Source organism: Oncorhynchus masou, chromosome 29 (genome assembly GCF_036934945.1).
Source record: "Oncorhynchus masou masou isolate Uvic2021 chromosome 29, UVic_Omas_1.1, whole genome shotgun sequence".
In the NCBI taxonomy this organism is placed as follows: domain Eukaryota; kingdom Metazoa; phylum Chordata; class Actinopteri; order Salmoniformes; family Salmonidae; genus Oncorhynchus; species Oncorhynchus masou.
Genome location: NC_088240.1, coordinates 13,838,015 through 13,851,775, shown reverse-complemented (window position 1 = coordinate 13,851,775; position 13,761 = coordinate 13,838,015). Strand labels below are relative to the sequence as shown.

At 43.4% G+C, this 13,761-nt stretch overlaps 2 protein-coding genes across 2 annotated transcripts in view; one reads left to right on the top strand and one right to left on the bottom strand.

Annotated features, from left to right (window-relative positions):
- Positions 1-13,761, top strand: part of LOC135519031 (CRACD-like protein) — a 555,588-nt gene that overhangs the window by 156,334 nt on the left and 385,493 nt on the right. The gene's annotated exons all lie outside the window — the stretch shown is intronic.
- Positions 1-13,761, bottom strand: part of LOC135519030 (phospholipid-transporting ATPase IH-like) — a 90,308-nt gene that overhangs the window by 52,742 nt on the left and 23,805 nt on the right. Inside the window, exons 2-3 of the mRNA XM_064944061.1 lie at positions 791-913; positions 487-576 (exon numbers count right to left, since the gene is read on the bottom strand). Coding sequence (XP_064800133.1) covers positions 487-576; positions 791-913 — 213 coding nt within the window. The remainder of the gene's footprint in view (positions 1-486; positions 577-790; positions 914-13,761) is intronic.

Genomic DNA, 13,761 nt, shown 5'->3' with positions numbered 1-13,761 from the left:
ACTATTGGATACCATTTTTATGTCTTTGTGTGCAGTTTTAATGAAGTTGAAGGTAGTTTCTGGCGCCATTCTACAGATAACAGAAGGTTGAATTCAAGCCAGACCCCAGGGTTGTGTGTGTGTCTCCGATTGAGAGAGCAACAGAGAAAGAGTGAAATTGTTAACATTCACGAGAGCAATAACTGGAAGTGTACAGGAACAGCTAGTATACCAAAATCTTAAACTATCCCTTCAAGCATTGTAGCAAGCTGGACCAGCCACCTTAGTCTCCTCCTCATAGTGCTACTGCACAGGGTCATATCATATTTATCATGGACCATGACCATAGGCCCATGTGTATTTGACCAATGTAATTCCAAGCCAAATAATTAACGTTACCTAATTAGCTGTCACATTGACTTCACATAGCCTACGTCTTTAACTAATAGTGTGTAACCTAAACATGTGAAACCCCCAAATGGCCCTAATCAAACAGAGAGATGTCACCTGGACCAGAAAGATGAGCAGGAAGTAGAAGTTGGCGATTCTTCTGAACTGTTCAAACAGGTTCTTGGGGATGAAGTTCCATAAGGTGTACTGGTAGAGAGAACACACACACTTTTAACAGGCAGTCTAGAGAGAGGAGCAGCAGTGTGTGTGTATATGTGTGTGTGTGGTCCAAAAGGTTGATAACCCTAAAGGACAGAGATACTGTTAATAGAGCACAACAGGCTTGGTTATCGATTTGGTTTTCAGGGGTAGGTGATGCTGTTGTTATGCCACCTGCTTGGTTGCTGTGGAGCCTGCTCACCTTGGAAGAGACGATGCGGTTGTCGGGATAACGCTGAGGGATGTAGGCATCAGCCCCCAGCGGGGGTTCTTTGTGACCGATGTATACTGTCCGGCTGTCCACCCAGTACTCCTCCCCAGCACACTGTTAGAGAACGAGAGCGAGAACGAGAGAGAGAGAACAAGAGAGAACAGGAACATTTTACATCTAGCTATAAATTAGGAAGGAAATTATCTGAACAGAGAAAATGTTTGTAATGTGTGCTACCTATATCCCCCCAGTAGAATCCCCACACCTTAGCAATGACAGCTTCTCCATCCTAGAGGGGGAGATCAACCATTTCCAGGCCCAGGGTCATGCACAAGTCTGTGGTGCCCTAATTGCCAGAACTGGACAAGAACCTGATACCCTCAGCACACAGGGGGACAAACACCTACCTGGAGGTGACATCATTCCCTCCTCCATATGCCCCCTTAGACACAACGACAAAAAACATTACTCAACATTACTCTCTCTCGGCGTTACTCTGGACCCTGATCTCTCTTATGACGAACATATCAAGACTGTTTCAAGCTTTTTTCCATCTATGTAACATTGAAAAAATCCATGCTTTTGTCACTTCTAGGTTAGACTACTGCAATGCTTTACTTTCCGGCTACCCGGATAAAGCACTAAATAAACTTCAGTTAGTGCTAAATACCGCTGCTAGAATCCTGGCTAGAACCAAAATAATTGATCATATCACTCCAGCGCTAGCCTCGTTTCTGATTGTATTTAAACACTAGCCTCCTGTTAAGGCAGCCCTAGTGTTCTGTGGGCTGATTTCAAGGTTTTACTGCTAACCTACAAAGCATTACATGGGCTTGCTCCTACCTATCTCTCTGATTTGGTACCGCTGTACATACCTACACGTACGCTACGGTCACAAGACGCAGGCCTCCTAAATGTCCCTAGAATTTCTAAGCAAACAGCTGGAGGCAGGGCTTTCTCCTATAGAGCTCAATTTTTATGGAATGGTCTGCCTACCCATGTGAGAGATGCAGACTCGGTCTCCTGCCTGGTCTTTGTGGGCTATACTCAGTCTTGTCTCAGGATGGTAAGTTGGTGGTTTAAGATATCCCTCTAGTGGTGCTGGGGCTGTGCTTTGGCAAAGTGGGTGGGGTTATATCCTGCCTGTTTGGCCTTGTCAGGGGTATCATCGGATGGGGCCACAGTGTCTCCTGACCCCTCCTGTCTCAGCCTCCAGTATTTATGCTGTGGTAGTTTATGTGTCGGGGGGCTAGGCTATTTGTCTGTTATATCTGGAGTATTTCTCCTGTCTTATCCGGTGTCCTGTGTGAATTTAAGTATGCTCTCTCTAATTCTCTCTTTCTTTCTTTCTCTCTCTCTCTCGGAGGATCTGAGCCCTAGGACCATGCCTCAGGACTACCTGGCATGATGACTCCTTGCTGTCCCCAGTCCACCTGGCCATGCTGCTGCTCCAGTTTCAACTGTTCTGCCTGCGGCTATGGAACCCTGACCTGTTCACCGGACGTGCTACCTGTCCCAGACCTGCTGTTTTAAACTCTCTCGAGACAACAGGAGCGGTAGAGATACTCTGAATGATCGGCTATGAGAAACTCCTGAGGTGCTGACCTGTTACATCCTTGACAATTACTGTGATTATTATTATTTGACCATGCTGGTCATTTATGAACATTTGAACATATTGGCCATGTTCTGTTATAATCTCCACCCGGCACAGCCAGAAGAGGACTGGCCACCCCTCATAGCCTGGTTCCTCTCTAGGTTTCTTCCTAGGTTTTGGCCTTTCTAGGGAGTTTTTCCTGGTCACTGTGCTTCTACACCTGCATTGCTTGCTGTTTGGGGTTTTAGGCTGGGTTTCTGTTCAGCACTTTGAGATATCACCTGATGTAAAAAGGGCTATATAAATAACTTTGATTTGATTTGAACATCACCAACAAAAACGGGTCACAACTCCTGCATCTCTGTTGGATGCTGGGTAGGTACATAGTCAATGGTAAGCTTCGAGGGTACACCTATAGCTCATCTCTTGGCAGTAGTACTGTAGACTACATTATCGCTTGGGATGCACAATATATCGGTGAACATATCGGAATCGGACGATATTAGCTAAAAATGCCAACATCGGTATTGGCCCGATGTCTAGTTTAACACCGATGTCAAAGCTACTGTGCATACCTACAGTGGGGAGAACAAGTATTTGATACACTGCCGATTTTGCAGGTTTTCCTACTTACAAAGCATGTAGAGGTCTGTAATTTTTATCATAGGTACATTTCAACTGTGAGAGACGGAATCTTAAACAAAAATCCAGAAAACCACATTGTATGATTTTTAAGAAATTCATTTGCATTTTATCGCATGACATAAGTATTTGATCACCTACCAACCAGTAAGAATTCTGGCTCTCACAGACCTGTTTCTTTAAGAAGCCCTCCTCTTCTCCACTCATTACCTGTATTAACTACACCTGTTTGAACTCGTTACCTGTATAAAAGACACCTGTCCACACACTCAATCAAACAGACTCCAACCTCTCCACAATGCCCAAGACCAGAGAGCTGTGTAAGGACATCAGGGATAAAATTGTAGACCTGCACAAGGTTGGGATGGGCTACAGGACAATAGGCAAGCTGCTTGTTGAAAAGGCAACAACTGTTGGCGCAATTATTAGAAAATGGAAGAAGTTCAAGATGACGGTCAATCACCCTCGGTCTGGGGCTCCATGCAAAATCTCACTTCGTGGGGCATCAATGATCATGAGGAAGGTGAGGGATCAGCCCAGAACTACAAGGCATGACATGGTCAATGACCTGAAGAGAGCTGGGACCACAGTCTCAAAGAAAACCATTAGTGACACACTACGCCGTCATGGATTAAAATCCTGCAGCGTACGCAAGGTCCCCCTACTCAAGCCAGCGCATGTCCAGGCCCGTCTGAAGTTTGCCAATGACCATCTGGATGATCCAGAGGAGGAATGGGAGAAGGTCATGTGGTCTGATGAGACAAAAATTGAGCTTTTTGGTCAAAACTCCACTCGCCGTGTTTGTAGGAAGAAGAAGGATGAGTACATCCCCAAGAACACCATCCCAACCGTGAAGCATGGAGGTGGAAACAAACATTCTTTGGGTATGCTTTTCTGCAAAGGGGACAGGACGACTGCACCATATTGATGGGAGGATGGATGGGGCCATGTATCGCGAGATCTTGGCCAACAACCTCCTTCCCTTAGTAAGAGCATTGAAGATGGGTCGTGGCTGGGTCTTCCAGCATGACAACGACCCGAAACACACAGCCAGGGCAAGTAAGGAGTGGCTCCGTAAGAAGCATCTCAAGGTCCTGGAGTGGCCTAGCCAGTCTCCAGATCTGAACCCAATAGAACATCTTTGGAGGGAGCTGAAAGTCTGTATTGCCCAGCAACAGCCCCGAAACCTGAAGGATCTGGAAAAGGTCTGTATGGGGGAGTGGGCCAAAATCCCTGCTGCAGTGTGTGCAAACCTGGTCAAGAACTACAGGAAACGTATGATCTCTGTAATTGCAAACAAAGGTTTCTGTACCAAATTATAAGTTCTGCTTTTCTGTTGTATCAAACACTTAAGTCATGTAATAAAATGCAAATTAATTACTTAAAAATCATACAATGTGATTTTATGGATTTTTGTTTTAGATTCTGTCTCTCACAGTTCAAGTGTACCTATTACAGACCTCTACATGCTTTGTAAGTAGGAAAACCTGCAAAATCGGCAGTGTGCCAAATACCTGTTCTCCCCACTGTATATAACATACAGTGCCTTGCGAAAGTATTCGGCCCCCTTGAACTTTGCGACCTTTTGCCACATTTCAGGCTTCAAACATAAAGATATAAAACTGTATTTTTTTGTGAAGAATCAACAACAAGTGGGACACAATCATGAAGTGGAACGACATTTATTGGATATTTCAAACCTTTTTAACAAATCAAAAACTGAAAGTGGCTGAGGTGCACCCGTGACCGGCTAGGAAACCGGATTGCACAGCGGAGATGGTACGGTGGGATTCGAGATGGTCAGTGATCTGTTTGTTGACTTGGCTTTCGAATACCTTAGATAGGCAGGGCAGGATAGATATAGGTCTGTAACAGTTTGGGTCCAGGGTGTCTCCCCCTTTGAAGGCTTTCCAATCCTTGGGGATCTCAGATGATACGAAGGAGAGGTTGAACAGACTGGTAATAGGGGTTGCGACAATGGCGGCGGACAGTTTCAGAAATAGAGGGTCCAGATTGTCAAGTAAAAATGTAAAAAAATGAAATAATTCATTAACGCGTTATATTATTATGTGACATGCAGTCATATTCAGGTCCTGATTGGTCAACAAGCTTATCTGACACATCAAATAGTGTTATTTGATGTGTATCTATTTTGACACGCAAAGACCCAAACGGCGTTCCATAGAAATCCTGGTTGAGAATGAAAGACTGAACAAAACAATGAAACAGCACAGCAAGTAAGTGAAAGAAATAGGTTTTGATTATGTTTTACTGATAATGGGGACATACGTAAACGCCAACAAAATAACTTTTTGGTCAGTGTGGTGTGTGTAACATTTATTTAACCAGTCAAGTCAGTTAAGAACAAATTATTATTTACAATGATGGCCCGGAGGACGCTGGGCCAATTGTGCGCCACCCTATGGGACTCCCAATCACAGCCAGATGTGATACAGCCTGGATTCGAACCAGGGACTGTAGTGACGCCTCTTGCACTGAGATGCAGTGCCTTAAACTGCTGCGTCCATGTATGTGTATAAAATATTTAACTGTACTAGAATGCTTAAAAGGCTGTTAAAATGTTAGATATCGGTTATCGGTATCGTTTCTTTTATAAGATAAATATCGGATACATCACTAATTATCACTAACCTCAACCCAGTCCCTCAGAGCGTTCACAATCAGTCCACTGACACCCCTATCAGATCACAGCAAAATCACACTCTACTTGAACAGAGCTTTGCTCAATCATGAGGCATCAAAAACAAAGGAACTGAATAATATTAAGAAATGCTATAGAAGGAAGGAAAGTAGTGTGGAAATCTACCAAAAAAACTATTAGGCAACAACAAATTCAATCACTTCTAGACAACTTCCTGAAGAAAATGTTTCACTGTAATAGTGATGGTGTAAACAGCTTCCCTATCAAATCAAAATATTTCAAGCAGACAATCTAACAAAATGAACAACAATGGCAAATGGTTTGAAATTGAGAACCTATCCAACCAAAAACATAGAGACCAAGAAAACCTGAGTCTATGCCTTGACTATGGTGAATCACTAATAAAATACAGATCTACACTACTGAAAAAGAAGGAGCAGCACATCAGAAATCAGCTCAATGTAATTGAAGAAAACATAAAATCTAACCACTTCTGGGAAAATTGGAACACACTAAACAAACAACAACAACAACAAGAGTTATCTATCCAAAATGGAGATGTATAGATAAACCACTTCTCCAATATTTTTGGCTCTATAACAAAGAACATACATAAAAAACATATACATGATCAAATACAAAATCTTAGAAAAAACTATTAAAGACTAATAGAACCCACTGGATTCTCCAATTACATTGAATGAACTACAGGACAAAATACAAACCCTCCAACCCCAAAAGGCCTGTGGTGTTGATGGTATTCTAAATTAAATGATTAAATATACAGACACCAAATTCCAATTGGCTGTACTTAAACACTTTAACTTCTTGGTGACAGGGGGCAGTATTCATGTATTTTCATTTTCATGAAATGCATGCCCAAATTGAACTGCCTGCTACTCATCCCCAGAAGATAAGATATGTATTTTATTAGTAGATTTGGATAGAAAACACTCTGACGTTTCTAAGACTGTTGAATCATGTCTGTGAGTATAACAGAACTTGTTTAGCAGGTGAAACCCCGAGGACAAACCATTCAGATTATTTTGTTGTTGAGGTCACTCTCTTTTCAATGAGTTTTCATTGGGAATCCAGATTTCTAAGGCACCGTCTTGCAGTTCGTATCACTTCCACTGGATGTCAACAGTCTTTAGAAATTGGTTGAGGTATTTCCTTTGTGTAATGAAGAAGTACGGCCAAATTGAACGAGGGTCACTTGAAGTGTACTGTTAGATAGAGTCGCATGACCAGAAAGCTAGCTACAGTTTGTTTTCCTCCTGAATTGAACACAGATCATCCCGTCTTCAATGTTATTGATTATTTACATTTAAAAAATACCTAAAGTTGTATTACAAAAGTAGTTTGAAATGTTTTGGCAAAGTTTACAGGTAACTTTTGAGATATTTTGTAGTCACGTTGCGCAAGTTGGAACCAGTGTTTTTCTGGATCAAACGCTCCAAATAAATAGACATTTTCGATATATATCGACGGAATGAATCTAACAAAAGGACCATTTGTGATGTTTATGGGACATATTGGAGTGTCAACAAAAGAAGCTCGTCAGAGGTAAGGCATGAATTATATTTTTATTTCTGCATTTTGTATCGCGCCTGCAGGGTTGAAATATGCTTTTCTCTCTTTGTTTACGGAGGTGATATCCTCAGATAAAAGCATGACCACACAAACTACCATGGAAAGTGCGTCAACAGCAACCTTGAGAAAACAATGCACTGAGAAAATGTCAAATTGGCTTTTTACCAAATTACCGTACAACAGACCACGTATTCACCCAGCACACCCTAAGTGACAAACAAACAAAACAAAAACAAAAGGCAAAGTCTTCTCATGCTTTGTTGATTTCAAAAAAGCTTGACTCAATTTGGCATGAGGGCCTGCTATACAAATTGATGGAAAGTGGTGTTGGGGGAAAAATATATGACATTATAAAATCCATGTACATTATAAAATCCATGTATACCAACAACAAGTGTTCGTTTAAAATAGGCAAAAAACATAAGGCCATGGGGTGAGGCAAGGATAAAGCATAAGCCCCACCCTTTTCAACATATATATTTGTAAGTCGCTCTGGATAAGAGCGTCTGCTAAATGACTTAAATGTAAATATATCAACGAATTGGCGAGTGCACAAGAACAGTCTGCAGCACCCGGCCTCAACCTACTAGAATCTGAAGTCAAATGTCTACTGTTTGCTGATGATCTGGTACTTCTGTCACCAACCAAGGAGGGCCTACAGCAGCACCTAGATATTCTGCACAGATTCTATCAGACCTGGGCCCTGACAGTAAATCTCAGTAAGACCAAAATAATGGTGTTCCAAAAAAGGTCCAGTCGCCAGGACCACAAATCGAGAAATACAAATTCCATCTAGACACTGTTGCCCTTGAGCCCACAAAAAAACGATACATACCTTGGCCTAAACATCAGCGCCAAAGGTAACTTCCCCAAAACGGTGAACGATCTGAGAGACAACGCAAGAAGGGCTTTCTATACCATCAAGAGGAACATAAGATTTAACATACCAATTAGGATCTGTCTAAAAATACAATCAGTTATAGAATCCATTGCCCTTTATGGTTGTGAGGTCTGGGGTCTGCTCACCAACCAACAAAATGGGACAAAAGAATTCTGCATGCAAAATTATCCTCCCTGTACAACGTAAAGCACCAAATAATGCATGCAGAGCAGAATTAGGCCGATACCCGCTAATTATCAAAATCCAGAAAAGAGCTGTTAAATTCTAAAACCATCTAAAAGAAAGGGCTTCCCAAACCTTCCATAACAAAGCCATCACCTACAAAGAAATTAACCTGGAGAAGAGCCACCGAAGCAAGCTGGTCATGGCACTCTGTTCACAAACACAAACAAACCCCACAGAGCCCCTGGACAGCAACACAATTAGACCCAACCAAATCATGAGAAATCAAAAAGATAATTACTTGACAAATTGGAAAGATTTGCAAAAACAGAGCAGACTAGAATGCTATTTGGTCCTAAACAGAGAGTACACAGTGGCAGAATACCTGACCACTGTGACTGACCAAAATGAAGGAAATCTTTGACTATGTACAGAGTCAGTGAGCATAGCCTTGCTATTGAGAAAGTCAACCGTAGGCAGACCTGGCTCTCAAGAGAAGACAGGCTATGTGCACACAAAATTATGTGGAAACTGAGCTGTACTTCCTAACCTCCTGCCAAATGTATGACAATATTAGAGACACATATTTACCTCAGATTACACAGACCCACAAAGATGTATTTTTTTATCCAATTTTGATAAACTCCTATATCTACTGGGTGAAATATCACAGTGTGCCATCACAGCAGCAAGATTTGTGACCTGTTGCCACAAGAAAAGGGCAACCAGTGAAGAACAAATAACATTGTAAATACAGCCTATATTTATGTTTATTTATTTTCCCTTGTGTACTACTTGCACATAATTACAACACTGTATATATACACGTAATGACATTTGAAATGTCTTTATTCTTCTGGAAATGTTGTATTTCAGTTGTATTTTTTGTATTTCATTTGCTTTGGCAATGTAAACATATGTTAACCATGCCAATAAAGCCCTTACATTCATATTGAATTGAGAGAAAGACAGAGAGAGAGAGAGAAAGACAGCGAGGGATAGAGAAAGCCAGCGAGGGATAGAGAAAGACAGCGAGGGATAGAGAAAGACAGCGAGGGATAGAGAAAGACAGCGAGGGATAGAGAAAGACAGCGAGGGATAGAGAAAGACAGCGAGGGATAGAGAAAGACAGCGAGGGATAGAGAAAGACAGCGAGGGATAGAGAAAGACAGCGAGGGATAGAGAAAGACAGCGAGGGATAGAGAAAGACAGCGAGGGATAGAGAAAGACAGCGAGGGATAGTGAAAGACAGCGAGGGATAGAGAAAGAAAGAGGGAGGAGGGAGAGGGGAGGAAGGAGAGGGAATAACAGGTTTAGTTCAGGATGTGAAATGAAAATGACTGTTCATATTGGACAAGTTCATGTTCAGCAGTACCTTGTCAGTTTCAAAACATTTCCTCCTTTCCTGCCTACTGAACATGACCCAAGTTAGACAAGGAAGTTGAGCTGCCCTGAATTGAACAATGTTCCACAAAATTGTCAAAAAACAGAAGTGAAATGTCTGATGTAAACCATTGCTTCAAATTGCAGCTGTGCCATTACCACAGAAATTTCAAAGAATACACAAGGTTGAATTTAAGCCAGATCTCAGGGTTGTGTGTGTGTGTGTCTCAGTTTTAGAGAGAGTAACAGAGAAAGAGTGAGAAGGGGGAGTGGGGGGAGCAGATTGTGTTTTTGTGCAGCAGCCCACACATACTGTGATATCTCCCCCACAGAGGGTGCTTCCTCCCTGGCCTGGCAGAGCCCTGCACACAGGGTGGCTCTGGAACTCTCTCCAGGAAACAGATACAATCTAGCATTAAACAAAATACAGGGACAGAAATAGAGAGCATTGTATTGCACATTACATTTTACACATTTACAACATGTTTTTTCCATTTGGTGTTACAGAGTTTACAATTGTCTCTTATCACTGCAAAAGCCCAGTGCTCCAGTCTGGACATTTATCAGAATGTTCTGGTACCAACGCTGTTGTGTGTTAGTTCGCTCTAAGCCCTCCAAACCAACATTTCCGTCCCCAGACAGTGGTAAAACCTTCTGGAGATAAAAACAATATTCCGATAACAAATAGTAGAAAAAGCACCTCCGTAACTTTAGTCATCCAACCAGTGATATCCTCTCCACTCACTGATTCTCAGAACATCTTGAATGTAATGACTGATATAAACCAGCTGATCTGACTAACCAAAGGCAGCATGAAAGCTCACATTTCTCTGCCAAAGATTACATTCAACAATAGGTCAGAACATAGAAAAAACTATATGGATGAAACCATAATAGGTTGATAAGGTCTACAAATATTTTATACTAATTGTGATACTGGATGCCATTACTGCCTCTGCGCTGTTGTCACACCCTGACCTTAGAGATCCTTATTATTGTCTATGTTTGGTTAGGTCAGGGTGTGACTCGGGTAGGAAAATCTATGTTTTCTATTTCTTTGCGTTTTTGGCTGAGTATGGTTCCCAATCAGAGGCAGCTGTCTATTGTTGTCTCTGATTGGGGATCAAATATAAGTTGTCATTTTCCTTTTGGGTTTTGTGGGATCTTGTTTTCTGTATAGTTTATTTTGCCTTACAGAACTGTGCGCTTTCGTCGTTGTTATTTTGCTTTTGGTGTCATCAATAAACAGAACGATGTACACCTACTACGTCCGGTCATTCCACAAACGAGAGCCGTAACAGCTGTCTCTCTCCCAGGGGTGAAGTCCATGACAGGACAGCCCAGCCCAGGCTAATCAACAGGCATTTGGCAGCCAGTTATAAATAGTCACTTAGCCAACAGAGTGTCAGCCGACTTTGGCCCGCTGAACAACAAAAAAAACACAAGAGGAATGCCATGACCCAGAGAGAGAGAGCGAGCGAGAGATCGAGAGCGAGCGAGATAGGATAGAGAGTGAGCGCGAGAGATAGTATAGAGAGTGAGAGAGTGCGAGAGTTAGGATAGAGTGAGAGAGCAAGCGAGAGAGATAGGATAGAGAGTGAGAGAGCGAGCGAGAAAGATAGGATAGAGAGCGAGAGCGATAGGATAGAGAGCGAGAGCGATAGAATAGAGAGCGAGCGAGATAGGATAGATGGGATAGAGAGCGAGAGCGAGTGAGAGAGATAGGATAGAGAGTGAGAGCGAGCGAGAGAGACAGGATAGAGAGCGAGTGAGCGAGATAGGAGATAGGATAGAGAGTGAGAGGAAGCGAGAGAGATAGGATAGAGAGCGAGCGTGCGTGCGTGCGAAAGATAGGATAGAGTGAAAAGGCGAGCGAGCGAGCGAGCGAGATAGGATAGATAAGATAGAGAGCAAGCAAGAGAGCGAGCGAGCGAGAGGATAGATAACATAAAGAGAGAGCGAGAGTGTGTGAGAGCGCATAGAGAGTGAGAGAGCGAGCAAGAGCGAGCGAGATAGGATAGAGCGCGAGAGGATAGAAAAGATAGAGAGCAAGTGAAAGCGAGAAAGAGCCACAACTGTTAGTAAGAGTGTCCATGGGTAAGCTGATCCTACAGTAGATCTGATCCTAGATCTGGACAACTGGCTCCAGGAGGGGAGCTGGGACTGAGAATGTGGGTCGGGGTCTTATCTGATGGCTGTTGTGGTTTATCCCATCCATATCACAACAGATTATGACCACATGACCTGTGGTAGGATCTAGCGATGATGTAACACCATCTTTATATAGAGAAAGACCTCTTTAGTTATTAATAAAACACATCAAAACAATATGTCGCCACACTGTCTCTGTCCGTAGGTCTCTTCTCATCAGCAGGAAAAGGGTAGGACGTGACGGTTTGATAGGGATCAGAACGGATTACTGATCAGACAGCTGCAGCCTGTAAAGCTTTCTTTCTCTCACACACATTTACAGAACTGACAGAGAGGGGATTGGAGAGGAAGGAAAGGGATGGGAATGGAGGTGTGGGGTGTGGGGGAGATCTGTGGGTGGCTAGTAATCATTGTATTGGATTCCTCATTTCTTACTCATCGTTAGGAAGAATTATGGTCCAAATCAGATGTTCGGTACTAAACTCAGCAAAAAATGAAACGTCCCCTTTTCAGAACCCTGTCTTTCAAAGATCATTCGTAAAAATCCAAAGAACTTCACAGATCTTCATTGTAAAGGGTTTAAACACTGTTTCCCATGCGTGTTTAATGAACATGCACCTGTGGAACGGTCGGTAAGGCACTAACAGCTTACATGACGGTAGGCAATTAAGGTCACAGTTATGAAAAGTTAGGACACTACAGCAGCCTTTCTACTGACTCTGAAAAACACAAAGAAAGATGCCCAGGGTCCCTGCTCATCTGCGTGAACGTGCCTTAGGCATGCTGCAAGGAGGCATGAGGACTGCAGATGTGGCCAGGGCAATAAATTGCAATGTCCGTACTTTGAGATGCCTAAGACAGCGCTACAGGGAGACAGGACAGACAGCTGATCGTCCTCGCAGTGGCAGACCACGTGTAACAACACCTGCACAGGATCGGTACATCCGAACATTACACCTGTGGGACAGGTACAGGATGGCAACAACAACTGCCCCAGTTACACCAGGAACGCACAATCCCTCCATCAGTGCTCAGACTGTCCACAATAAGCTGAGAGAGGCTGGACTGAGGGCTTGTCGGCTTGTTGTAAGGCAGGTCCTCACCAGACATCCCCGGCAACAACATTGGCTATGGGCACAAACCCACCGTCGCTGGACCAGACAGGACAAGCAAAAAGTGGTCTTCACTGACGAGTCGCGGTTTTGTCTCAGCAGGGGTGATAGTCGGATTCGCGGTTATCGTCAAAGGAATTAACGTTACACCGAGGCCTGTACTCTGGAGAGGGATCGATTTGGAAGTGGAGGGTCCGTCATGGTCTGGGGCGATGTGTCACAGCATCATCGGACTGAGCTTGTTGTCATAGCAGGCAATCTCAACTCTGTTCGTTCCAGGGAAGACATCCTCCTCCCTCATGTGGTACCCTTCCTGCAGGCTCATCTTGACATGACCCTCCAGCATGACAATGCCACCAGCCATACTGCTCGTTCTGTGCGTGATTTCCTGCAAGACAGAATTGTCAGTGCTCTGCCATGGCCAGCAAAGAGCCCAGATCTCAGTCCCATTGAGCACGTCTGGGACCTGTTGGATCGGAGGGTGAGGGATAGGGCCATTCTCCCCAAAAATGTCCGGGATCTGGCCATGGCAGGTGCCTTGGTGGAAAAGTGGGCTAACATCTCACAGCAAGAACTGGCAAATCTGGTGCAGTCCACGAGGAGGAGATGCACTGCAGTACTTAATGCAGCTGGTGGCCACACCAGATACTGACTGTTACTTTTGATTTTGACCCCACCCCCCTTTGTTCAGGGACACAATATTCCATTTCTGTTAGTCAGATGTCTGTGGAACTTGTTCCGTTTATGTCTCAGCTGTTG